Source organism: Mizuhopecten yessoensis, unplaced genomic scaffold, assembly GCF_002113885.1.
Source record: "Mizuhopecten yessoensis strain PY_sf001 unplaced genomic scaffold, ASM211388v2 scaffold10565, whole genome shotgun sequence".
Lineage (NCBI taxonomy): Eukaryota > Metazoa > Mollusca > Bivalvia > Pectinida > Pectinidae > Mizuhopecten > Mizuhopecten yessoensis.
In genome coordinates this window covers 178,362-206,241 of record NW_018408610.1, presented here as the reverse complement: position 1 = coordinate 206,241, position 27,880 = coordinate 178,362, and the positions used below count along the sequence as shown (strand labels likewise).

At 36.4% G+C, this 27,880-nt stretch overlaps 1 protein-coding gene across 1 annotated transcript; it reads right to left on the bottom strand.

The window, feature by feature from the left end:
- Nucleotides 1-1,500: 1,500 nt before the first annotated feature.
- LOC110461078 lies at nucleotides 1,501-27,643 on the bottom strand. Its single transcript, XM_021514362.1, has 9 exons — nucleotides 27,327-27,643; nucleotides 23,727-23,820; nucleotides 23,358-23,395; nucleotides 20,953-21,015; nucleotides 19,998-20,351; nucleotides 18,651-19,185; nucleotides 18,287-18,478; nucleotides 17,080-17,298; nucleotides 1,501-3,859 (listed from the first exon to the last, which is right to left on the bottom strand). The coding sequence occupies exons 2-9, from the start codon at nucleotides 23,809-23,811 to the stop codon at nucleotides 2,490-2,492; spliced, it is 2,856 nt and encodes a 951-aa protein (XP_021370037.1). The 5' UTR covers nucleotides 23,812-23,820; nucleotides 27,327-27,643; the 3' UTR covers nucleotides 1,501-2,489.
- Between the last annotated feature and the right edge of the window lie 237 nt (nucleotides 27,644-27,880).

Here is a 27,880-nt window from a genome sequence, read left to right as displayed (position 1 = left end):
CAAACTCAAAGTTATTGTTTATCATAATGCAAACTCCACGGACATTCGATTGAAAGGAATTAAACAAACATTTAGACCCCCACTTTGTTTCTATAGCTTTTTCTTTGTGACTTGTAAAATATGTATCTGGAAGACCAATTAATTATATTAAAGTTGGTGTAATGTGTTTTAAGATAGCTCAATACATCTAGTCTTTTTATTTCATACACAGGCCCTGACAGTTCACTGATGCTATTCTTACTTTATTATCCACACATCGTGTTTAAATTTTAATTGAACCTTAGCTGAGCACCCTATTAAAATTGCGAGCACATACAGCACATTACAAATCGGACATAAAAATACACAAAGGTAAAAAGGAAAAGTTGAAGAGGTAAGTGTCATCTTATTTTCCTTGTTCAACAAAAAACCCCACAGTATTCAGTATCAGCCTGTCCCTTCGTTTACATATGAATTTGGACAGTTCTGTGTTACATGTACATAACAGAAATTTCAAAAGGTTAACGTATCAAAATAAAAAGACAATGTCGAAAAAAATACAGCATAAGTTTATCATAAATTTTATATCATTTAACTTATTAAAATAATGACATTCATTCACCGAGACACTTAGCAATGCAAGTTCATATTTAATTAGATTTTCAGGTTAGTTTTCTTTTTTAGTATTTTTTAATTTTGCTGTTGTTGTATTAATCATGCTACTGCAGAGTTATACTATACATATTTATGTTGACGTGTAATTCTAAACCGAGCCCCTGTGCGCACAGGTTGACCGGGTCACTTTCGTTTCATCATGCAAGTTCTAAGACATATATTTCGGTAAAAGAACAGCTGTCAGGATATACCTAGAATGCTGTGCGAAATGACCTGACTTACGTTGTTTATGTATCCAATCTTTCCACATGTAAAGGTGCTTTTAGGAACTTGCATTGCTCATGTTCGAATGTATAAATGTATCGTCGGTTTCTATGTCCCGAGGGTGAACGTTTGGTGTACAAGTAACAAAACGGAATGACTTCTTCCTTTTCCGGATTACAAATACAATGTAAATATCAAAGCGGAATGACGATTATCGTTTTCGGCTTGCAAATAATATGGCCAATAGTGTTTATATATATATCATTAAATGTTTACACAAATGGGACCCAGCACTTGGTGTTTGAACAAGAGACTGAAGTAATATATTCAGAGTAACACTCTCAATATAATAACATAACAAAATAATTAAGTTTGTATTCCGTAGCTAAGAATAAACACTAAATGTATCGTCTTTACTCAAAAAGAGGGAGAACACATATCATCTATTTAAAGCGAATGATTGAAAAGAGAAAAAAAAGTATTACTTATAAATTAAAAAAGAATAAATAAATACATGTTCCTCTTGTACATTAAGCTACATGTATGTTATGACAAACTAATCCGTTTGATATTTTGTCAAGGTATTTAACTATATAAAAATATATATTATATTTGAATAAGGCCATCTCGTTTTTGGATATGTACTATTCCTTATCATATTTATTTAATCAAAACATAATTGGTGCAATTCATACGTCGAATTACTCAATATTCAAGCATATTGTATTGTATAAACTTTGTACTTTATTTCAGTACAATACTTTTAAATGACTAAAATGTTCGACTTGCCTTACACAGAAAACTATCCATCATGTTGTATACTTATTTGGTTTAAAAAACGGGACAACAGGTAAAACAGCATATGCGGGTACAAAAAAAGTAATATAATTCGTAACTATACATATATACACAAATGATTTTTGAATGAGATAGATTTAGGCAAGCAGTTAAGACTATATACGTATTTATATCGGGATTCATCATCTAGACCATCATGTGCCACCAAAGGAGCTTAAAAGAGACAGCACTTCTCAATAAAGCACTGTTTTTATATCAAATACCAGCTATGGAGCTACAGGTGTACATCTGTACATTAGAAGTATACATGTGTAAGCATGATGTTCAGTGGTTCTTTTGCAATGATATGATGAGGAAAGTCTATATACATGTATGTTATACATACACAAATTAAAAAACTATCTTTCTTCAGCTACGAATGTAGATCGCCGTTGTTGTTTTCAAAGGAACAAAAATACAATCTTCATGTAAAACTCTTGTACACATGTGGCACCACAATTTTATCATAAACTTGTGTAAAAATGAATACTATTTTCCGTGTTTATTTACATATGTACTCTGTTTACATTCGATGAGAAATAATCAATCATGTTATGGTTACACCTGAATGTATGCTTCTCTCTATATCAACATTATCCTAGATTTTTATGCAAGTTTAAAATCTTAGAAACTATAGCTTGATACGGCTATACATTTTTTACAGCTATACAATTTAGGTTGATTGAGCCATTATAGGTGTATTGATCCGCAATTGGGCGATGGGACACATACCATGATAAATAAAAATTATACTGAGTTATACAAGCATTTATGCATCGCAGTAAAACGTACTATCACATAATTGAACAAGACTTTTTTTTCTTCTCCTTTAGGAGTTTCTCTATGTTTTTTTGTAAATCCGAAATTAGTTCATTTCTTTCATCGGATGTATTTTTACTCGCCTGTAACTGCTCTTCAAGTTTTTCTTGCATTTTAGTCATTTTGTTTAGTATCTTTTCTTTCTCCGTTTCTTGATATTTCTTTCTTTCATCAGCTTTATCTAACAACCTTTGATTCAATTTACGATGGTTCTCGTTTTTCTTTTGTAATGAATCAAGCACCGCTTGCATAGATTGTTGTTGTTCGTTACCATCCTGTTCCTGTTCTGTTCTTTCTCTCTCTTTTTTGTGTAGAGTTGCAGTTAGAGTTTTCACATCTCCCTGTAACAGCTTCACTTGTTTGGGATCCACTTCATAGCCATCCATGTACTTTGCTAATTTTGTCTCAGCGTCTCGTAACTTAGCCTGTAAATCATCTTTTTCTTGTTCTATCTTATCTTCCCTTTCCTTATCCTTTCTTTTGTTTTCTTTCATTTGACGATATATATTTCTTATTTCGTTTTCGTTCGAAACAGCACGCTCACAACTTTGTTGTAGGTCATATTGTAAACTCCTATTTTTCTCTTCCATTTCCTGATGTAGTTTTCTGTACTCAGCTCTTACTTCATTCCTGATTTGCTCTTCATGTAATCGCTTTTGCTCCTCTTTTTCTCGCTGACGTTCCAGTTCACGTGTCCTGAAGACTTCCACTGCTTTCTTATACATTTCATTAGTATAATGAGAACCACCATTACGTTCAACGATTACGTCAACCATATCCACCAACTGTTTAGCATCACTGTCCCGTTCTGCTCTTGGTTTAGTATTGTCAAACGCAATGTACTGATAGTTGCATATATCCAACACGTCCCGAAGATGTTGTGTGCCTTTTTTAATAAATGTTTCTAAACTTTCCGACTGTCGTTCTAAATGGTCTCTTCCTGTAAATAGCACAATCATATATTTATATATGTCGTCACCAAACAACTCAGCAAGTTGTCTAATTGTATCTTGTTCTTCTTTAGTAAACCTCCCTATGGCGACAACAAGGATAATAGCGTGAGGACCCGGTATCGTCATATTGATTAATCTGCTGACCTCTTCTTTAGTCTGTTCTATGCTGACGTCAGTATCGTACATGCCTGGCGTATCAACAACTACGAGATGTTTCCCAAATCGACGCGCTTCGTCAGATTGACATCTATGAGTCACCGAGGCCCCCGCAACGAAAGATTTAAACGCTTCTGTCCCAAGTAAAGTGTTGCTTGTCGCACTCTTTCCAACTCCTGTTTTGCCAATCAACACGATCCGTAACTGTTGCTTCAACTCCTTACCGTAGTACGGGTCTGGAAATTGACGAATATTCGTTTAACAGTGTAAACAATCTTATGTGAGAGCCTGTTTAAGATATTGCCACCAAGTCTAGACCTTATACGTGTGATGGGGTTATTGAGTGATGGGGTTATTGAAACGAATACTATTTAACTTGTGCTTGTATTACATGTTATTCCGTTATCTATTTTCGTGATAATATCTTTGTTTTTATACATCATATGTTTAAATTAATACGAGAATTATTTATATTAATGAAAATATAGCTCGATCGTACATAGTATACAGTACTATATATTTTAGGCTTGATTGATTTAGCACAACTGGATAGTATTTGATATTTAAAATCTCTACACGATTTTTGTAGAAAGTAATGTTTTGTCCACACTTAAATATATATTTTAAATGTTTAATAGTTAAATCGACATGGTCGATAAAGCATTATCTTACAACCTATTTGAGAAGTCGTTAAAACATGTTTCTGATTTAGTTGGGCAACCATTGAAAATATCACAAAAGAATTGTGTCTGATGGAGAACAAAATGATTATTTTGTTTTGTTTAGAAAACTAAAACATATAATACGTTATAAGTGTGTAATTATTAAGGTTTTGTAAATGTTATAACATGTACTATTTGATATATTCTAAAGTGCATATATAATTAATATTGCATTATTGTCGGTAACTAGTGGAATGTGCTAGTCGATTCCCGTTTTCTATTGAGCATGTGCATCAGCGTTGTAAGTGTCATATAGTATATGTTTTCATTTCTTCGTTTATTCCAGTATTAAGGTTCTAATAAGGAATGAGGAGGTTAATGAGGAGGAGGTGGAAGGTTAATTGCTGTATTAAGGTTCTTATGACGAGGGGGAGATAACCCTTTGCTTTTGTTTTTGTTGCTATGTGTAGTTTGCATTAGTTTGCGTTTTCTTGTATAACTTACCCTTTTATCTCAGTCTATATATAATAAGTATGTCTAAAGCTGCTATGTCAATATATGTATATTTTAATTGAATTGGTTTTGACTGAATTAATCATATATATGTCCGTACATCCGTTTACATACGGCTTTGTGGAGATTTAAATGTAATAACTATTTAATTAAATTACTTTTACACAACACGTACATATCTTGGCAAGTTACTTATTAACAAAATAACATTGAATATTCTGAACTAAACACAAGTTTTAGCGATATTTTTACCAAAATATGCAGTTGGTATGTATGCTGATACGGATGCCGTCCCTGTGTGATACGGATTACGTTTACATTGATAAAAATGGAATGATACGGTTTACAGTCAAACAATCATATTTCAACTAAATGAAAATCAATATTTTTTAACAAATTTTAGGATAATTTTTTTAGTCACAAAGCATCAGATAGGAACAAATAGAATATTTAAACTTGACTTTCTTTATTTTTCTAGATCTGAGACTTCCCAAAAGTTTTTCTTTTGTGTTTTAATACTACACTCATTAAAAACTTGACCATCATTAGGAGTAGATGTGTATCAGTTATATAGACCGAATGTGTTCGTTATTTGGAAATCTAGACAGGTGCTATCGGAATCAAATTAGTATCAGATAATTATACAAGCTTACATTCTTATTCATATCACATATATTTCATTCACCACACACTGCAACTCGCACATGTGTGGTATGACTATCAAAAAAACAAAATCACATGACTAAACAAATGATGTATGTTTCCAATGAAAATTTCTATTGTCAAATGAAAGCAATTATTCTGTCTCGGAATAATTTAAGTTCAACTTATAAGTTATAATTAATAACTTTAAAATTGAAAACAAACTTACATGAAAAGCTACTTATTAAGGGGCAGTAACTCAAGTATTTCAAGGGACGGAGTTCGAAATGTTTGGTGACGCGACCTCACAACCTTCAACAACTAGAACAGTAAGTCAATGGCTATCTAAATGCTTAGTAAGGTAAAGCATTGCAAAGCAATCCATAGTCTCACACCAGTAATGGTTTATTTATTCACTGATCTGTACACTTATTTAAGTATATAGGTAATTGACATACTTTCTGTACTCCCTCCCAATTGCAAAACATACTTGCACACCAAATATTGTTAGCCAAGATGAACCAGTTTTACTAAAATCGTCATAGTAGTTAAGGAGAAGTTGTCCGGACAAATATTTCAAACAAAGGGCCATAACTCCTTAAAAAGGGTCGAAATGAAAGAATTACTACCCTGATGCACGACATCAGGGGTTATTTACCAAACATGTAAACTGTCATTGAAATCGGACCGGCAGTTTCGGAGACAACATTTTTTTCTCAACAAAGGACCATAACTCCTTTTTGAAGGGTCGGAATGAAAAAAATACTACTCTGATCAAATTAACCCCGTAGTTTTGGAGGAATTGCCCGTAGAAAGATTTTTCAACAAAGATCCATTTTAAAGGCTCGAAATGAAAATAAAATAACGTCTGGATGTACAACTTCAGGTGGTATTTATCATCTCTGGAAAGTTTCGTTGAAATCGATCCAGAACGAGTTGTCCGGACAAAAAGTTATGATGCACGAAACAAGGGCGTAATTACCATATCTATAAACTTTCATTGAAATCGGACATGTAGTTTAGGAGACAGGCAAAGTTTTATTTTAACAAAGGACCATAACTCCTCTTTTAAAGAGTCGGAATGAACAAGTACTACTTGAATTCACAACATCAGGGGGCAGTAATCATATCTGAAAACTTCCGTTGAAATCGGCCCCATTTGTCTTGACAAATATTTTTCAACAAAGGGCCATCACTCCGTAAAAAGGGGGTCAGATTAAACAAATAATACATGGAGGAACAACTTCAGTTGGTATTTATCATACCTGGGGAGTTTCGTTGAAATCGATCTTTAACTTAAGAACGAGTTGTCCGGACAAAATGTTTTAGGGTTTGTTCAACAAAGGGCCATAACTTTGTCAAAGAGAGTCGAAATGAAAAAAAATACTACCCTGATTTGCGACACAAGGGGGTAATTGCTATATCTGTAACTTTCATTGAAATCGGAGGGGTGGTTTAGGAGACAGACAAAGTTTTAACAAAGGACCATCACTCCTTTTAAAAGGATCGGAATGAAAAAATACTACTTGGATTCACAACATCAGGAGGCAGTAGCCGATTTGATCATGATAAGTTTTAAGGAAAAGGATTATTCAAGAAAGGGTTATAACTTCGTAAAAAAGTGATGGAAAAAGTTACCTGGATGCACATCACCAAAGGGGTAGTTATCATATCTTAAAACTTCCGTTGAAACTGGCCCCATCGTTTTGGAGGAGTTGTCTGGACAAGTACTTTCCAGCAAAGGGCCATCACTCCGTAACGAAAAGGGGTCAGTTTCATCTTTTGGGAAAGCCGTGATAAAAATAGCTACGCCCAAAATAGCGCAATATCTGGACCTTTCAGTGAGAGGTAAACATGTACAGCACTACACTGTCGACCGACAACACGGTGTTAGTTATGAGTCCGAGTTTACACAGTATATCGCAAGTAAGAGTATAAGTTTCATAATATTTACCTCTAATCAGAAATTTCTGTCCACATTTGGATTTAAATAAAAACGAACAGGTTCAATTAGAGCATGCACCCACTGAGAGGGCGCCAAAGGGAGAATTTCAAACAGCAGAATGTATGATATCAACAGGTTTAAACGTAAAATAGATCACTCATTTATAATGATGTTTGAGACGCTGTTGGGAGATGATTTTTATTCATAATAATTGCATGTACTTGTATTCTAGAGAGGCTAGGCTAATAAAGCGAGAAGTTACCTTCTCTCCTCGGCTGGAAAGACATTCCTGTTAGCTACAAAATCACCGACAGCTGCCGCTAAAACGTACGGCTGTGCAGTTATATTGTCTCCTGCCAATTTCCCAATATGAATTGTTCATAAAGAGTATCAAACTATATAATCATGAAGAATTTTGTGGCAAAGTTATAAAAAAATATTACTTCACTAAATTGTCCCTTTAACGATGATCCAATATTGGCTCATAATACGTACTGTCCTGTCTGTTGTCTGTGAAGCGTCATACGTTTACGTAATTCATACTAGTTGGTTCAATGTGAAATTCAGAACAATTTGCACAGATCATTGCATTAAGACCATTCCGAGGTCTACAGTTCATATGAGCTTTTACTCTTTTTTATTCCATTTTTACAATTACGATTTGTTGGTCCAATTAGCATCCACAGTCCGACGTTTAACTGTAAAATGAATTGAATTTCTTCACAACCTGTTTACTTTTTTGGGAAGCTATGTGAGAAGCCATATAATGTGAATGAATAAATAACCGACAGAGCTAATATGGTAAATTGTATTCGGATGTAAAGTAATAAATTGATTAGACACACGTACCATACGAAATGACAACATATGAAACTGACCCACGGGGCTTACTTAGTCTCGTTCAACCAGGCTCTTGTTGCCTGCGCAAAGCTACGCCGAATATAGTCTCGTTCAACCAGACGCTTGATCACTTGTAATTCAAGAATCTGGTCAAACACAATACTTCAGAATTACCATCACCAGAGGGCAGTGTTTTTACTTTCGTTTCCGGACGTTATGTCAACGCAATGAAACATTTCAATGAATAATGAAATTAATGATAAAAATTACCTATACATGCATTCCTGAAGTACCCGTGTATTCACTTTTATCGAGAACATTGTAAGAAAATTTGTCAAATCTCCAGAATAATGCCATATATTTCCATTCAAGCACCCTTCATGAACAAGAAACTACGACAGGAAATATATCACAAGAAAATGCTACACAACAAATTCACATCGAACCGTTTAGGCCACAACTGGGAAAATTATAGAAAACAGAGAAATAAGGTCACTAAATTAAGAAAACAATCAATAAGACACTATTTCATAGACAAATGTACAGGGGGCAAAACACGCAAAACTTTTGGGACACAATTAAACCTCTTATAACCAACAAAGGAAATCAAAAACAAATTGACATCGTCCTAGATGAAGAGAAAATAGTTAATGAGCAAACAGAAGTAGCAGAAATTTTTAACAACTTTTTTGTTAACGAAGCAAAAGAAATAGGTACAAACAGCATCGACATAAACAATACCCACCCTAGTTTATAAAAAATCACAGAAAACCAGAAACACAACACTCAAATGAGTCAATTCAAATTTAAACCAGTAGACGAACAATTCATACATAAACAATTTAACAAAATAAACCCTAAGAAAGCAACGGGCTACGATAACATATCGCCTAAATTATTACGTCTAGCACAACCCGCCATCACTAAACCAGTCACTACACTTGTTAATACCGCCCTATCCACCTCCACCTTTCCAGACAACCTAAAATCAGCACAAGTCAGACCAATACACAAGAAAAACAGTACACTTGACAAAGGCAACTACAGACCCGTCAGCATTCTCCCGGCACTTTCCAAGATGTTTGAGAGATCCATACATTCCCAACTCAGTGACTTCTTTGATGACGTTTTTCACCCTTATCTCTCTGCATTTAGAGCAGGATATGGGTGTCAAACGGCATTACTGAGAGTCATTGAGGACTGGAAGATGGCACTAGACCAAGATCAGTATGTAGCCTGCATACTGATGGATCTCTCAAAGGCCTTTGACTGTTTGCCCCACAACCTTCTTCTTCTCAAACTCCAAAATTATGGTTTAGATCAGTCGGCAACAAATTTACTTTCGGACTTTTTAAGTAATAGAAAACAATGCGACAAACTTGGCAAAACCACTAGCACATTTCAAAATTTATACAAGGGGGTACCCCAAGGATCAATTTTAGGCCCTATTCTTTTCAACATTTTTATCAACGACATATTCCATTTCATAGAACATAGCAACCTGTACAACTATGCCTACGACAACACACTCAGCAAAGCACACTCCTCACTAGACATAGTCAAATCTTCACTACAGGCAGACAGCGACGCACTAATACACTGGTTCGCAGACAACCACATGCAGGCAAATCCAGACAAATTCCAGCCAATGGCTATAGGCAAAAAAACACAACAAGAAAATATCACATTTAGTTTAGGACAGAACAATTTGATTCACTGCGAACCAGAAGTGAAATTGCTAGGTGTCACCATAGATTTCCAACTAAACTTTCATACACACATCTCAAACACTTGTAAAAAAACATCTAGACAATTAAACGTATCAAAACGAATAGGCAGACACTTAAACAGACTAGGCAAACTCACTATATATCACTCATTCATCCTCTCAAACTTTAACTTCTGCCCCCTCACATACTCCTTTAGATACCACAACACAGCAGACATGCCACAAGTAAGAACAACCAAATTTGGCAAACACTCTTTTCGATCTGAAGCACCAAAAATATGGAATTCTCTGCCAGACCACTTTCGAACAGCAACAACACTTTCGCAATTCAAAACACTTATAAACAGCTGGTACGGACCACCATGTAAATGTGTCACATGCAAACAACCTACATAATATACCACACAACAACATAGCATCACTTATTACTCTCATACAAGTACACAAGGTTTTTAAATATGCTTTTACACCCCATGTTTTTAGACTGATATCTGCTATTTTAAACAGCTACTTGTGTACATGTGCTTTTAACAAATGATAGTGCTAACCTAGTTGAAAATGAAATGTGATGTATGAGTAAATTATTGACTTTGTAACTGTTTTATTATGCAATGAGTATGTCCTGTATGTTAGTCGGTTTTGATAGCTCCTTAGAGCTAATGTTGTATTGTTATACCATGTACCGACTCTAAATAAAACTTTTGACTTAGACTTTGACATTGAAAAAATCATAACTAAGCACAAAGACAACAAGGCTGAATGAAGTTGGAAAAAAGCATGCAAAGCAAGTGAGATTTTACCTGTACACCATTCAAAACACCTTCAAGATCTCACTCAGGTAATCTGACTTGACTTGTATCAATAGCCTTGTTAGCTTCATGAATTATTGTAAAATATCCAATGAAAGTGTGGGGAAATCGATCGGTTCTGACAAAGTTGATAATGGTAGACGAGTTTGGCGGTACAACGGGTAGCGATACATCGAGGTTATACTGTATACAACAAAATAAGCTGCACGTCAGTAAGTCTGGATTAGTTCAGGAATGTCTGACGTTTTAATTAAAGTGACCTTAGTTATTATCCTATCATTATTTCCTGTTTATTATCTGACAGATCGTTATCTCACTGTATGTACCCTGAACTTGAACCCTTGAAGCGACTTGTGTGGGGAGCCCTGTTTGACAGACAACATTCTTGTGCGGTTCTCGCGAGGGTTTTCATTAAGTCACTCACTACCAGATAATAATTCATATTTACTACAATCATACTAGCATTTGTATCCTGTAACTCTGGGAGTGACTCGATCCGATGTTTTGACGAGCATCGTTTTTTTCACGCCGTGTTCACACAACAACTATATTCAATTATTCAGATTTGTTTTTTTAATTCACTTGACATCGCGTATTAAAGAGGAATTTTGTACAATATGATATAGCGCTTATATTGTTAAAAGTTGTATTTTACTGGATTGTTTGTCATGAAGTATGATATTTTAATGAATTGTTCAATCATAGTCACTGACTGTAGAGTGACAGTAGTTTAAAATGTTGTAAATATCTTGAGTTGTCAAACACATGTTTTAAAAAAAATGTCCATTCAAACCTTATTTAATCTTAATCAAGTGTTTTCCAATGTTCAATATGGTTATTATTCAGATGAAAATATCCTTATTATCTTGATAAACCGTTAGTCCAGTGAAAGGACCGTCTAGAGAGAGTGAGAAAGGACATGTTTTTGCAGAGAGCGCGGACGTTGCGAGTGTGTGTGAAAGTCGCCATTTTGTAAACTCTCGTGACCTCTCGAACTGTGTCAGCCGGGGTCACTTGAGTGCAGCTACACCTGTTTCGCGATTACGTAGCCATGACTATATTTCTGGTTCTTTTTATAGAACCACGCACCGGAAATATCAACTTATTATCAAAATGACATCTATTTAGGAAAAGTGAACCAAAAAAATTGGGATCGCTACTATGGTATGAAATACATCAATATTTCACTAAAAAGTGTCGAATACATCTTCGAAGTCCGCTGGGTAACGTGTGTTTCCCCGTTAAGCGCGTGCGTTGCCCCGTTGATGTTAGCGTTCCTACAAGGGGCGAATCAGTTGCGATCGGACATCCTTAGGGTAAATTTGGTTTATGAGCTGCTGGTGGCTGCTTTATCTTTGGATCGTTCCAAAACCTTGAAGTACTCAGTATGTTTAGTTTATAGGCTAAGGGAAGCAACTCGTAGATTAGGATACGGGAATGGACGGTGGATATTAGTAATGTTTACATTTAATGAATATTATTAACTTTGTCTATCTTAGCGTACTTCTGGTGTCCTTTTTGGGTGTTCCGACAGTTGAGTTAGACTTAAATAATTTATAAAGACTTTAGTAATCAGAATATTTCTAGGTTGAGAATTTATGATATAAATTGAGTTTTGTGAATATCCATTATGTAGTTATCTCCCTTTATCACTTTAATGTTATACCATTACAATAGCCATTTTGTAGTTATCCCCATTTAGAGCTCTCTCTATGCTAAACATGTGCCTACCACGTACTGTGGCGCACCACATGTACAGTTGCTGACATTTTTTTTATCAAATTGCTGATGAATAGTAGGCCAGCGAGAAACGAGACTGAGCCTAAAAGACTCGGGGAACCAAAGTCGGCAATCGCCAGTAAGTATGTGAGTGACGAAATGGCAGAAGACAACGAAACATTACATGGTTCAGACTCGAGCTCTGAGGACGGGGCCAAGTTTCAAGATACCGGACTGGACAAAAGCCTTCAAGACCGCGAGGAAGAATTGCGCCAATTGAAACTGGATAAAAGGAACTGGGCTGACGAACTCAATTTGAAGAGACACGGTCACGAATTAATCGGCTTCAATCCAACGCTGGCATGAGCTCTAGCACGCAAGGTGGGGACGATACTTCGACTCGTCCACAACGCGGGGACAAGGGAGGTATGCATTCAGTATTGGCTAATCTGTTTGGTTGTAATATTGATAACCCCAGCTGTCACTCATCAAAGTCTGAAGTTTACAAAATAATCGATTGTGTATGGAAGGAACCATCACACCGCGATGCGGACGCTATTAACATTGACTCCCAAGTAAACCGGAGATTCAGAATTTATCCATCGAACAATGGGGGTATGGTTCCATTACTATCTTGCTCCTCGTGATTGAAAAAAAAGAGGTAAACATGCAAAGCATTCGGGATTATCTTTGCTTCACAAAGAACACATTCCGTTTCTTTCACCGGTACTTACGCGGAAGTGTTCTCCTTTACGACAAGGAAAACCGGAAAGCCAAGGCGAAAGAAGGATTACATTGGTCATCCTCAAAGAGAGATTTACAGGACTTTCAACTACTAGCTAAACCAAATAACCCGACGACGAAACTATTAGCAGGTTGAGCAGGCACAATGGGGCTTATAAACGTAAAATAGGGCCTTTCCTACCCAATGGACGCGGAATTTGCCGACAATTTAATGCAGACACATGTAACCTACCAGCATGTAGACTGGCACATACTTTTAGTGTTTGTTTCGTGGGAGATTATTCAGCTACTAAACATCAAGGTCGTGATGTGCCAAATATATTGATATTGGACATTGAGGTTAAAGTTCCTTTGTGTTTAAGTGCGCGGCATGACTTATTAAATGAGAAAGATCCTGAACGTGATTATATTTTAGATGGTATCAGACATGATTTTAAAATTCTGGAGGAGGATTTTATAGAGGATATTGAAATTGACAATTATTCATCATGTGCAAAACATCGTGACTTAGTACAGAAACAGATACAAGATGAAAGAAACAATGTATATGTTATTACACAGACTAAACCTAGAATTGTAAATGCCTTGGGTGCCATACCAAAATCGGACTGGAAGATTCGGTTGATTCATGACGCAAACCGGCCTAGTAACGACCATATTCATTCTTTCTGACTGCTCGTGTACTTATATGAACATAAAAGAGGCTGAAAAACATGTAACACCAACTTGTAACATGGCTTATGTCGATCTGAGTAGCGCGTATCGGTCGGTACCTATTTACCCTTCAAATAACCAAGCAACATGCTTAATTTGAAGTTCTCGGGGGATTATGAGCCCACATACATGTTTGATTCCCGTTTGCTTTTTGGGGAACGTAAAAGCGCCCAGATCTTCCAAAAACTCATTAGTGCGGTTTGCCGTATTGTCAAGGACAGATTTGGTATTACGGTTATAGCCTAACTGGATGACTTTTTAATTCGTTGCGCTATGAAAGGGCTCTTCATATCCTCATAAAACCCTTAAAAACCCTAGGGTTCTCTATAAACTGGTCAATAATAGAAGGGACCTTCTTACGACGCAAAATAAACATAAAAGAGTCGGTGACCAACATGAATCACAGGGTGTTATTAACGGAGAAATTCTTCGCAAATATAGAATAGTGGATATCCTTCCTGGCAGTATTAATCGACTCAAAACCTGTTACATCTTTACAGACAGATGCTTGTACAGACGGTGATGGGGCATACTTTAAAGGGGACTAATTGATAAGGTTATTCAAACCCCCGGGCTAAAATATTGAGCAAAAGACCCCCTTCTATTTCTTGCTTATTACCTTAAATAGCTGCTTTTCTAGTAAAGTTATTAACTGTCCGCACATTTCTCATTTGCATATGGAGCCCGGATGACAATTGCTTGTGACGTCAATGACCCTGACTGACCCCAAAACGTCATAAATTGACGTCACGAACAATAGCGTGAAAAGGTCATTATAATTCCCCAGTCAGTCTGCGCGTGTAAGCGATCTAGACCCGGGGGTCGGATAGAAATTTCCAGCACCGCCGGAAATGCGTAAATCTCGGTCTAGTATGCAATAATACTTCTATAACAACTGGCGTCTAGATATGCCGGCCCTGCAATCGGAACACAACAACCTCAAATAACTTACAACATTATTTCTTGCTTTTTGTCGGTGGTGTACAAGTCTACAAAACAGATGCATTATTATTCATACAGACAATAACCCTGGTTCAACAAGGGGTCGTCGCGTAACCCAAAAGCTATGCTTATCTTTCGTAATTTTACATTGAAGTGTGTATATATTAATAATGTAATCGCAGATACAAGTTCCAGGCTCCACGAACCTCATAAGCTACATATTTTTAACTCTACTGTATGAACTAGTGCCGTTTCTACACCTGACACCATTCACTATTTAGGAATTGTATGATCATGTCTTTCCTATTTGTTGTCAAAAGATTGTGTGCTGGAAAAAGAACTGCAGGAGGTGGCAGCTGGGATGAAAAGCAAGGCTTGGGCTGATTCAACATGTCGGACATATGCTACTCATCTGAAGAGCTATTTATCATTATGTGAGAAAATGCATTATAAGCCAGTACCAACATGTCTTTTATGTTGTATTATTGTTTCACATATTAAATGAAAGTGTCTGTGATCCGATCTTCAAAAAGGAGCCGATTGCGCTAAAAACATCGACACATTTCTTTGCCTGCACTTCCATTATCTCTTCTTTGCCCAGTTATATTTAATCGAACAGAAAGTAATAACATTTCTGCTGATAAAATGAAAAGTCACAAAATAAATGATCTAATTAGTATTACAGGGGATAACCTTCTTTTTGTTCAGGGGAGCCACACCTTCTTAGTTGACTTTGTTCTTGTACATTCGCTGTCTGTTTTGTGTACGAAGCGATTCCAGCTTTCTCGTTTCCTGTCGATACATATACAGAACTATGTACTCGTGTGGTGGGTCAATACCGAGAATATTTGCTTCAAATTATAACTGAGTTAATATCCTTCTTCTACTGAATGGAGAGGATCCTAATTAGGTCTGGAGCATCATTGGGCCAAGTGGACTAAATTTGGATAAATGGTGGGTGTGGCCCCCTGGGGACAGAGAGGTGGGGCCTCAATAGGGGAAAAAGAGGTAAAAACGTTTGAAATCCTTCTTCTACGGTATGGATTAAGGGATTTATCCTAATTTGTTTGGAGCATTCTTGGGCCAAGGGGACTCAATTTTGCATAAACGTTTGTTGTGGCCTCCCTGAGGGCAGAGAAGTGGGCCAAATATGGGAAATAGAGGTAAAACCTTTAAAATACAACTTATACTGTAGGGATAAGGACATTTTTCTTGTCTGGACCATCCTTGGGCAAAAGGGACCCGATTTTGTATAAATGGTAGGCGTCGCCCTCCTGGAGACAGAGACCAATAGAGGAAATAAAAACCTTAAAATACCTCTTCTGCTGTAGGTATCAAGGGATTTTATGCTAATTTAATCTGAAGCATCTTTGGGGAAAAGGGACTATATGTTGAAAAAAAAGTGGAGTGCCCCCCCCCCCCCCCCTTAGGGGCAAAGGGGTTGGCCGAATAGGGGAAATAGAGGGGAAATAGAGGGAAATAGTGGTACCCTTTAAGATCCATGCTCGGGCCAAGGGGACTAAATTTTGTATAAACGGTGGATTGGGGCCCCTGTGGGCAGAGTTGCGAGGTCCAATGAGAGTAATAGAGGAAAAAACCTTTGAAATCCTTCTTCTACCATATAAATAGAGGGATTATATCCCAATTTTATCTTGAACATCCTTGGGCAAAGGGGACTAAATTTTGTATAAATGGTGGGTATGGACCCCCTACGGGGCTGAAATTTGCGGGGCCCAATAGGGAAATTAGAGGCTTAAATCTTTAAAAAAAATAGTCTTCTGAACCACTGGAGGAATTCTATGTAATAAGAATAATTCCAATTGTTGCTTTATCATCCAGGTGAGCTATACAGGCCCTCTAGGTTGTTAAATAAACCAATAGCTGAATTAACTTTAATTCGTGTTTTTCCTAATCATCTCTTCGCCAAACTGTTAATCGGGGTCAATTAGGAGGGAAGATTTTTAACTCATTAAATATATATGATTAAAATCATAATCATAAGAACATTTAACAGATAGTTGTGTTCCAAAGAACACAGACAGATAAGTTATGCGTTATGCGTGATTATATGTTTTGCATGAAACTGAACATGAAACAGATAACGCTGTACATATTTCACATACGCAACGATAAGAAATAGATTAAAATTCAAAACAAATGAAATGAAGGAAAAATAAAACAAAATATAAAAGGTCACCTGTTTGTTGATCTACTGGTTCTGGAGATATTGCAAAATGTCGAGAGCTGTAGTAGTCACTTGCAGTTCTGTTTCCTCTTGACAGCCAATCATCGACATCCGTTATAGTTGATCGTCTACTGCGAGATGAAGGTGTAGGAGTAAGGTGTAAGTGATCGAGGGAAGAGGATATCTCCCGTAAAGATGGGCTTATATCCTCAACGGGTTTCGTTGTCTTTTCTGAAATACCCCAAGTTATTTTTAAGTCATGTTCTTTAAGCAGATTTCATGTCATTATAAGTAACTGCCACTAGACCTCGCAGGAATATATGCCCGAAATATACGTAGGTTACGTTTTTACTTATAGTATATAAGCAATAGTTTGTCTTTGGATGTTTGATATATAGAGGAACAAATCTGAAAGAAAAATGTTTAAACCAGGTAATATGTAGTTAAACTTGTATATATCGGAAGCCAGTGCGATTTTCTTACATGCTGAGCTCTATTCAGAAGAGAATATTACATTGTACAGATGTGATATTATTATTTATATAACAAATGGGATGATGATTGCCAACTACAGATATACAGGCAAAAGAAAAACGACGATTTTCAATTGAAAAAGGGACCATTTATGAAATACCTCAAACCACGGTCACAAAGATGAACCAGAAAAACGAAACGATTTAAAAGCCCCTACATACCTTCTTTGATCAACAGGGGACTGTATCACAATTTCAGCCAATGAGAAGGCATGTTATTGCGGCCTTTTTGTCCCAGTAGGAAACAGAATGTGTATACCAATTTTAGCAAAATATGTTAATATGAAATTTTAAACCAATCAGAGGCTAACTTACGGTGATCCATTCTCAAATCTGTGTCTGCAATAGATTTCCTTGTATCAAGAAACACCTACATATCAAATATGATTAAAATCTGTCAATACTCAAAGTTCTATCAATCAGAGACAAGTATTTGGCAACTTAAAAAACGAAAACGAACATAGGGTTTGCAGTACCGTAACACACTTTTATAACAAAACCGAGAGAAAATCGTCAAGATATTTATTCAAATAAGCAGAAGCCATTTTGTGGGGCAATTTTGTCGAAAAAGTCAACTCTCCTCCTAAATGCCTCTGCTGCATTCAAGATCAGATGGACCGTCTGCGTGACATTGACGTACACCGATAATTGTGTCACTCATTGGGGATACAGATATGAATGCTTACCTGTTTGCCGAGTGATTGGTTTTGAACGTGTGGCTAAATAACCTCTGTTGCTAGATGCACTTCTATTTTCTGCTGACCACCGATCAAAGTAAGTCCTTCGTCCACTGCTATTTACAGGTTTTCGAGTAACATGTTGGTGCTCGAAGGGTCCCGAGGATGAGTATCTATCTTCCACACGATTCCATGTCGCACCTAAAAAAAACGATGGTAAATAAATTCCAAATAAATTATCATAATCATGATGCCCAGCTTATGTTTTAAACATTCATTATGCAAAACGAAAGTAGGTAATTGTGTAAAATGGAATATACGCTTTGATGTTTGTACATGTAAATGATTCAATTATATGTAAAGTTTTACCAACCTCGTATCCTTTCCTGAGCACCTCTCAACCTTCTTCTTCTTCTTGAACTTTGTCGATCATCTTCATTCATGCCACCAACACCTTTGACAGTCATGTGAATATTTTCATCGTTACATATCATTGTTTGAGACGTTTTATCCAACAACCTACCGTTAAAGAATAAGAGAAACGAGTCTGAGGTAATTTTATGCTTGTGACATATTGCAGTCTGAATGCTTTCAAAAACCATGTTGTTGTCAACATCTATGTCGAAAAGATATTTTGAGTTGTGATACACATGGGCTTGAACAAACTGACTACCGGGGTTGTTTGCAACACGCTTGAGCGGCAAACGCTTTTGAAAAGTAAAATAACCACTTGTTTTTAGAGATGAGCTTCCGCAATCTGTATGAGGGGTTGAAATTTTCGAAGCATCCTTGCCACAGGCAGGAATAATATCTTCTTCAACATTTTGGATACTGTCGACAGGAATACTGTTAAGGACACTGTTCTGTTTACGATTTCGGTGCTCAACACATGTCGTGATGGATGGACACTACAATAACAATTTCATTATGATAGAAATATACCACATGAGAAAAATTACTTAGACAAATATGATTACAAAAAAAAAGATTTTCAGTCGAACTGTGATCATATCTGATCTAAGACTGTTTCAAAACGATTCGTTTGCAACGAATGCTTGAATTGAAACGGGTCATGTTATTATTGCCGAAAGAACCATGATTCACTCATGTTAAGCTCCGATCATCAAATTTAAGCAAGACCCCCTACTTTTTTTCTGAATCTACCTCCGGTGTGTGACCCAGTCCTTGAATGAAAAACATATTTTTAATCAGACACAACGTCAACATTTGTTTTTGCGAAGTAAAAATTCACCGATGTCGAAACGAGCTGCTTGTCATGCATACTGTAGGAATCTGGCCATTATTATTTCAAAATGGGATCTGTAAACCGCTGACAGTAGGTTGTTCATATATCCAAATATTCAGTCTTGTACAATTGACAGGCTCAGCACGCGTCAATAAAAATGGGCCGACTCATGAAAGCTAGTTTCTGATTGGTAAGTTCGTCATGAGAACATGCCAATAAGGTTCTCAAATTCCTTCAATCCGGTTAATTACTTAATTGAGGCGATATATGGATGATAAGAAGATGAAAGGTTATAATATTCAATAAGTTAAAATCAATATTTATATTTTATTTGACTGTACATACATTCCAAACGACGCAATATCCATGTAGGTAGTGTGAATATATTCTGATTTTATTTGTAATTCCAAAACTTAAATTTGTGTATTTACTAATAAGAATAATAAACATAATTCTCTATTGAAGACAATTTACCTTTGCTATGATATGATGGTAATTTCTTTTTCTGGAATGTTCAAACCCCGTGGGCACTTTCTTGACAAGCCTTGGTCTTGGTGGTGTTATGGGAGTTTGCATTGTGACCTTCTTCCATGGTTTTTTCTTTTTGAGTTTTCTAATGGAAATGACTGCTGGTTTGTGCCCCCTTTCTTTTTTGTTTCGGTCATGTTTATATTCTGTATACGTATGGTATCCAACAAAGCTACTGCTATTTAAGGAGTCAGGAGTTTGAACATGTTCCACTTGTTTCTTGGTTACCTGCTGTCTTCTCTTTCTGATTGACGACTTGGACCTTTCTAGTTGTAACGGAGCTTTGTTTACTTCAATTTGCTAGAAAAAAACTTTTATAAATCATGATAGTTTATATGTGGCTGTAGTGCCAACAAAAGATCCCAGAGGGATCTTGGCGCCCACCATTGTACCATCTTCATCAGTTCTTTGTCAGTTTTATCTTTTCTCTAATCTGTTTGATCGAGTCATGTTAACAGTAAATGCACCTTGAAGTAACTTTTGATCAAAATTAATACTGCTGTGTATAAAAAACTTATAAAAAAAAATAAAAACTTCGAGAAAGATCCCTCTTGTACTTCCTGAGAAATAGTGATAACAATAATTAGTTAAGGACGGACGACCGACCAAGGACGCAGGGCGATTTGAATACTGATAGTGGGCTAAAAATATAGTAGCCAGGAGAAAGTGTTGAAAAAGAAATGAAGAAAGCTAAAATTCACATAAATTTGAGAATATTAATAAGGTGTTTCAAACAAACAAAACAAAACCGTTCAGAAATAGTGCTTTAATTAATACGATACTATCTGTAAAGCTATTAATGTGTTATAACACGTGTGCATCTCACAACATACTGCTTAACCGCAGCATTGCTGCACATTTATATATATTGTCTTTTTTAAGTATTTATATTCAAACTCACTTTGTCCAACGTAAGAACCATGTCTATTGAAGACTCACAGTATAGTTCAACGAATGCATACCCCTGAAAAATAGATAAGACAAGCGTCTCAAAACTTAAGATTGCAGCTAGAGATTATTTATAATCTGGCTTTAATGATTCTGATAAATCCTGATTAGGGATCTAATTAGCAGATTAACAGAACAGCAAATATGATGAATCCAATCAGAAGAGCAACATTCTCGATATGGTGATAAATAATGTGCGATTTTAGAAAATGATTTCTCCCATAAGCATGTAGGTTTCATTTCTCATGACGCATTGGATAAACCTGCTAGGTTTTGGTAAACAGTTTTGGTTATCCAGTAGTGGGTTACTCCTTGGACATGATTTCATTGGTCAATATTTGATTGATGACGATACGTGACAAAGCATGTCGACGTCAATTTGTATTGTGACGTCATACTCCATGGCAATTGTTTCCGCATCGGAAACATAAATGATGTATTTCAAAGGGAACAATGTGTTTTTTTCTGATCAAATACGAATGTTATGGAAGAAACAGGTTCCCAAACTCGTGATGATTAGTTATCACGTTTATCTTACTCTTGTTAGTTAGTTTTCAAATTGTTGAAGACACTCGTCAATAAATATCAACTCAAGGAATACGTCAATTTAGGTGTATTTTATTCTAATGAGATTACAAACTAGATTTAATAGCCATTACCCTGTGATTCCCTGACCTCTCCATTGCACGAATGCATTGCGTGCAACACATTTGTCTTTAACTGCAGAACGTTTACTTCTGTATTCTTAACACTGTGATCTAATGTACTCGCCGTTTCCGAGGAAACTTCTTCTCCGTAATCCTGGTTCATCTTGTTGCTAGTTGTCTTTGACACACCATTACGATTTCTACTTTTGCAAATTAAACCGCAATGGCCTTAAGAGACTTTTGGAAGTAAATGGTTATGTAAAATTATCTGTGGCCGCTGAGCGTGCGGACCAGGCTTAGAAAATGGCGAATGAAGACATTTGCGGTCATTGACATGATACTAAGGATGTGTGAAAATACACATACATTTTATTGAATCAGATTCAATGAATAGATTTTATATGATTATCTTATTTATAATTCTGTTGGCAATAAGCATGTTTGCAAATGCCATTATGCTTATGAAAGAATTATTTTTTAGGCATCATTAAAATTAATTATTACAATTTCATGGAACTTAAGTGATATGTTTTCGCACTCGTGAAAAATATCAAAATATTAGCCACACGAGTGAAATATATTTGTTATTACTGAAGACACCATTAACTTTTCTATTTATTACATTTTTAAAACATAAAACATTGAAATGAAATGCATTAAAAAAGGGCGGGAATAAGAAGCGTAATTATAAGCGCCATATTCTAATGACGTCACGCTTGGCAACAAGGCTGCGCGCCATTTTGATTGGTATTCTCAACGCAATATCGACGTTTTCTGCTATTTTCTGGTATGATTGCTTATAAAAAAGGTCATTACTGGTATATATATGGAAATACTTAAGTTTGTGTACCAAACATTTACCACAAACTACTTATTCTACCGTCGCTTCATATGAATCTGAACAAAATATCGTTGCCTTTGAATGCAGCGAATAGAAGATACCGTTATGATTGGTCAATACTAAAAAGTGATATTTTCACACTGTGAAAATATCGCTTTTGATATTTGTCACAGTGTGAAAGATATCAGCTTTATCAAGTTGATAGATTCCATATTTCACTGGCAAAAATGTAATAAAATGATATTATACGAATATGGACTTTTGTGCTGGTGAATATGATGTGATATGAACCAGAAAGAGTGATATTGACTGTGGCGAAACCGAGGTCAATATCACTTTTTCAGGTTCATAGCACATCATATTTACCAGCACAAAAGCCCATAACTGTTTTATCATATGCTTCAACAATAAAATAAAACAAAACAAAACTCAAGGTTCTGATTTTTGTAAGCGAGCCTCCGTGTAAAATTTAGCCAGGTTTGAATTCAACAGTTCAGCTTCGTAGGTTCTTTTTCTTAAGATAAGCATGGAGGACATGCACTGCGTGTGTAATGGCCTTTTTATGTTAAACGCATCTTTATTCTCGGATAGTTTTGGTAATTTTCTGATGTAACGGAGGAGAAACGTTCGCCTGCAGCCATCTTCTAATGTCGTCTGGCAGATCGCGTTCTGGTCTAACTGCGCATACGCTACGACAGGTTCCTGGAATTTCCATATAGGCTATATTAAGAAATCGATATTCACCGGATATAACCAGTCTACATGAGTTTTTGAGGACTGGTCACGTGTATATGATCCGACCAATGTGATTGCGAGAAATGTTCATGCATATAATAAATTTCATTAATGCTTAAAAAATGGAAACCTTACCTTATTTGGATGTACCCATATTTTCTTTACCTGAGCAACTGCAATCATAAAACGCAATACACTAGATAACACTATACGAATAGTGTCATGAACGGTAACACGAAAACGCAAACATTTTACAGAGATAATCAAATCATTTTATCAGTAAAAATACATTTTAATCATTTCTAATGCCAGGTGTTCTTGTTCAAAAGCATATTTCAAAGACTTCCACAGAAACCTTTAAATCAGGTTACATACATAATTCGGAAAAAAGTGCGATAAATAACGGTAACATTTGATTGGAATATTCATCTATCATTTCCTTACGGATGCAGAGAAGCCTTTAGGTTAATGATTCCTGAATGCTTACTAAATATCTCGACATACCTGTTTCAATGCCTTGTTTTATTATTCGTGACACAGGGGCATGTTTTAACCCTTTAGGAATGCGGGTCACAAAGACAACCGTCATTGTTTTTACCTGCAACGTTAGAAAATAATGACATTATTAATCGTGATTCATATACCATGAGCAAAACAAACGAAACATAATAAAGCGTTTTAAAAAAACGATTATACAATAAAAGGTATTTAGTTTAAAGAGAAACTTTCAAAGTGCATAGTCATAAGGGTTAATTGTTTATTTCTTATGTTGTATTTCTATCTAGGGGCCGCGATGGCCAAGTGGTTAAGGCATTCGACATTCTGCCACCATTAGCCTTCCGCCACTTGGTCGCGGGTTCGAGACCTTTGTGGGGCAGTCGCAAGGTACTGACCGTAGGTAGTTGTTTTTTCTCCGGGAACCCCAGCTTTCCTCCATCACCAAAACCTGACACGTCCTTAAATGACTATAGACGTAATAAGACGTAAAACACAAACAAACCAAAGTATTTCCATCTATTGTAGTTTTCGAAGTAGAAAGCACGAGAAAAGGAAAAAAATCGATAACTACAAACATGTCACTTATCAGGTACAATCTCAAACCCAATAAATCATTCTACATTGTACCTGTACTAAGCACATTGACATTTTTTTATATATCTTAAATGTCATGCTCCGACATGATTACGATCCAAGGTATACTTAACGGAGGTGGGACGTTTTAGATAACATATAAATGACGACGTACCTTAAATCAATAAATAGACATGATATATCAATATTTGAGAGTAAAACGTTGTGTGAAAGCCATCACCAAAATGCGATGTACACAATTATTATTTCAATATTCACATTTTTTGGGAACCAGTCATTTTAGTTATATTAATGATTGTCAAACCACTGCTCAAAACTCTTAATATGAATTGACATTTTTTTCACTAACATAAGTGTACCTATAAAATAATTTCTGATAAGAAAATCATACATACACCTGTCACCTGGAATGACGAACAAGGACACTTGGTTGAAAGTGGGTCAAGGTCATTAATTTGAACAAACTTGATAGTCCTTCATCCCTGCATGCTACAGGCCCAATATCAGTACCCTGGGCCTTTTGGTTATTGAGAAGTGGTTTGAAGATTTTAAGGCATTTGACCCCTGTCACCTTAGGAGTGGATCAAGGTCATTAATTTGAACAAAATTGGTAGCCCTTCACCCATGCATGCTACAGACCTAATACCAGTACTATGGACCTTTTGGTTATTGTGAAATCGTTTGAAGATTTCAAGACAATTGACCCATGTCACCCTGAAAGTGGGTCAAGGTCATTAATTTGAACAAACTTGATAGCCCTCATCCCAGCATGCGCCAGGCCCAATATCAGTACACTGTGTCTTTTGGTTGATGAGAAGAAGTTGTTTGAAGATTTTAAGACACTTGACCCCTGTGACGTTGAAAGTGGGTCAAGGTCATTCATTTGAACAAACTTGGAAGCCTTCATCCCAGCATGCTACAGACCTAAAATCAGTACCCTGGGCCTTTTGGTTATTCAGAAGAAGTTGTTTGAAGACTCAATGACATTTGACCCCTGTGACCTTGAAAGTGGGTCAAGGTCATTCATTTGAACAAACTTGGTAGCCCTTTATCCCAGAATGCTACAGGCCTAATTTCAGTACCCTGGGCTTTTTGGTTATTGATTAGAAGTTGTTTGAAGATTTAAAGACATTTGACCCCTGTGATCTTGGAAGTTGGTCAAGGTAATTCATTTGAACCAACTTGGTAGCCCGTCATCCCAGCATGCTACAGGCTCAATATCAGTACCCTTGGCCTTTTGGTTATTGAGAAGAAGTTGTTTGAATATTTTAACCTATTTGACCCCTGTTACCCATATTACCCTTCGGGCCAGGTGAGCTAAAAATACAACAAATTCAGATACTACTTCTGCATGGACGAAATCTGTAAAAAAAAATAAAAAAAATCGAAAGTAAAAAGATGTGTCTAAAATTTAATAACACGAATGGGATTCTAAGTTTACTTGCGATCTATTGTGTATGTGTAAAATAAGGATATATTTACTTTCAGTATCTACTCGATTTTTAGGGTGTCGTTTGGCTTAATAGCCCCTCTAAATCGATAACTAAAAACATGTCACTTATCAGGTACAATCTCAAACCCAATAAATCATTCTACATTGTACCTGTACTAAGCACATTGACAATTTGGATATATTTTAAATATCATGCTCCGACATGATTACGGTCCAAGGTATACTTAACGGAGGTGGGACGTTTAAGATAACATATAAATGACGACGTACCTTAAATCAATAAATAGACGTAAGTAAATAGATTTTGATTTGGCCGTTTTCTTTGGGGACTTGAATGTTTACAATTAAATGAAAAGTAACAGGTAAAATGGCTGGGAAAATAAGTAAGGTCGGTCGGGATTTTTTAAATAATAACAAGAGGCCCAGATGGCCTGTATTGCTCACCTGGATGTTGAAGCAATCATGGCAAAACATTCTCCAAATGAGTTCCAGGGAATATGCCAGATCCCAAGGCCAATCCTTATAGAATATCTGTATTAGATTTTTCATGCCCAGAAATTTTATGTATGGTTATGGGGCAGGGATCTCAACTGTTTCCAAGCTGTGACTCAGAAACTAGGTCCCTAGGGTATTACCAGACCCAAGGATCAATTCTACTATCATGACTGCATTCACCATTTTATGCCCAGCATTTGTATACATAGTTTTGGGGTGGGTATATCAACAGTTTCAAGTTATGACCCAGCTACTATGTCTCCAAGGTAGGGGCCAGACCCTAGGGCCATCCTTGCGGCAAATGTGCATTTTTCTCTTTATCCTCAGCAATTGTATATATGGTTATACGGAATTGGGATCTCAACCATTTCCAAGTAATACACCTTTTTGGCCTTAGCCCTGGGGGCCAGGCCCACCATTTGTTCAATTTTGAAGCACCACCACCCAGGGATGCTTCCAGTCAAATATGGGTAATATACATCACTTGGTTCCAGAGAGGAAAAGCAATATAGCCAGATAACCCTTTCTAGCCCCGTTCCTCAGCCCCCTAGGGTTTCAGCCACATCATTGGTACAATTTTGAATCACTGCTTCCCATGAATGCTTTTGATCAAATATGATTGATATCCAACGCATAGTTCTATAGAAGAAGTTGTTTATAGTAATATAGCTAAATTGCCTCCTTTTTGCCTCGACCCTCAGTCCCCTGGCGGGTCAGCCCCACCATTTGTACAATTTTCAATCCCCACCACCTAGGGATGCTACAAGCCAAATATGGTTGATATCGATCACTTAGTTCTAGAGAAGAAGTCGCTTAAAACAATATATTTACGGCCCAGGATAGTCATTAGGGCCAACAATTAAAACTTAAAACGCAATGTTATTCTTTGTACTACGAAAATAATAACTATGAAATTGTCGTAAACGTACTACGTATGTTTTAAGTATTTTCTAGAAAGACAAATAAATAGATGGGTGCCCTTTTATTACGATTCATTCTTGTACAAACTAAAAACAATATATGTGGCACGTAAACCAAAACCTAAGTAGATAAAATATGCTTACCTTTGCTTTTTGCCTTTTTGTTTTTCTTAGCGTACCACGACTATGTCGAATCTACACTTTCTTCACTATTTGTCACAATATAACATACCCAGATGTACGCCACGGCATAACAAATACAAAAACGCCTATGCGTAGGTACACACACAATGTATAAACAGGCGACAAATGTTTAAATACTCGTTCAACATCAACGCCAAAACATTAGTCGCTTATGATGCGTGCATTTGGTGACAGCAGGTGTATTTTTTTCTCGATCCCCGACCTCCAGTACAGCAGTTTGTCTGAGAGTCGACGTTGTTAGTAGAGCGGTTGTCTGAGAGACGATGTATTCAGTACAGCGGTTGTTTGAAACACACTGAGGTCAATACTACTACGGTAGGTAACACGTTTGGTTAGAACAGTGGTTGTATGACAGATGACAGATAAGGTCATTACGTGAAAAATGTATATAAAAGACGACCGTGTTGGGACAGGAATTGTCAATACAGTTTTCTTTATAAGGGTTTAATAAAAAATCATTAATCAAATTGTCCTCGTATCGTATTTTACTCCGC

Excerpts from the sequence above, each read along its gene's own strand:
- LOC110461078 (XM_021514362.1), bottom strand. The coding sequence starts at position 23,811 with ATGACGGTTGTCTTTGTGACCCGCATTCCTAAAGGGTTAAAACATGCC. Across the intron at positions 21,016-23,357 it reads TATGGGTACATCCAAATAAG|GGGTATGCATTCGTTGAACT; the intron begins GTAAGGTTTCCA and ends TCTATTTTTCAG. Across the intron at positions 20,352-20,952 it reads TGGTTCTTACGTTGGACAAA|CAAATTGAAGTAAACAAAGC; the intron begins GTGAGTTTGAAT and ends GTTTTTTTCTAG.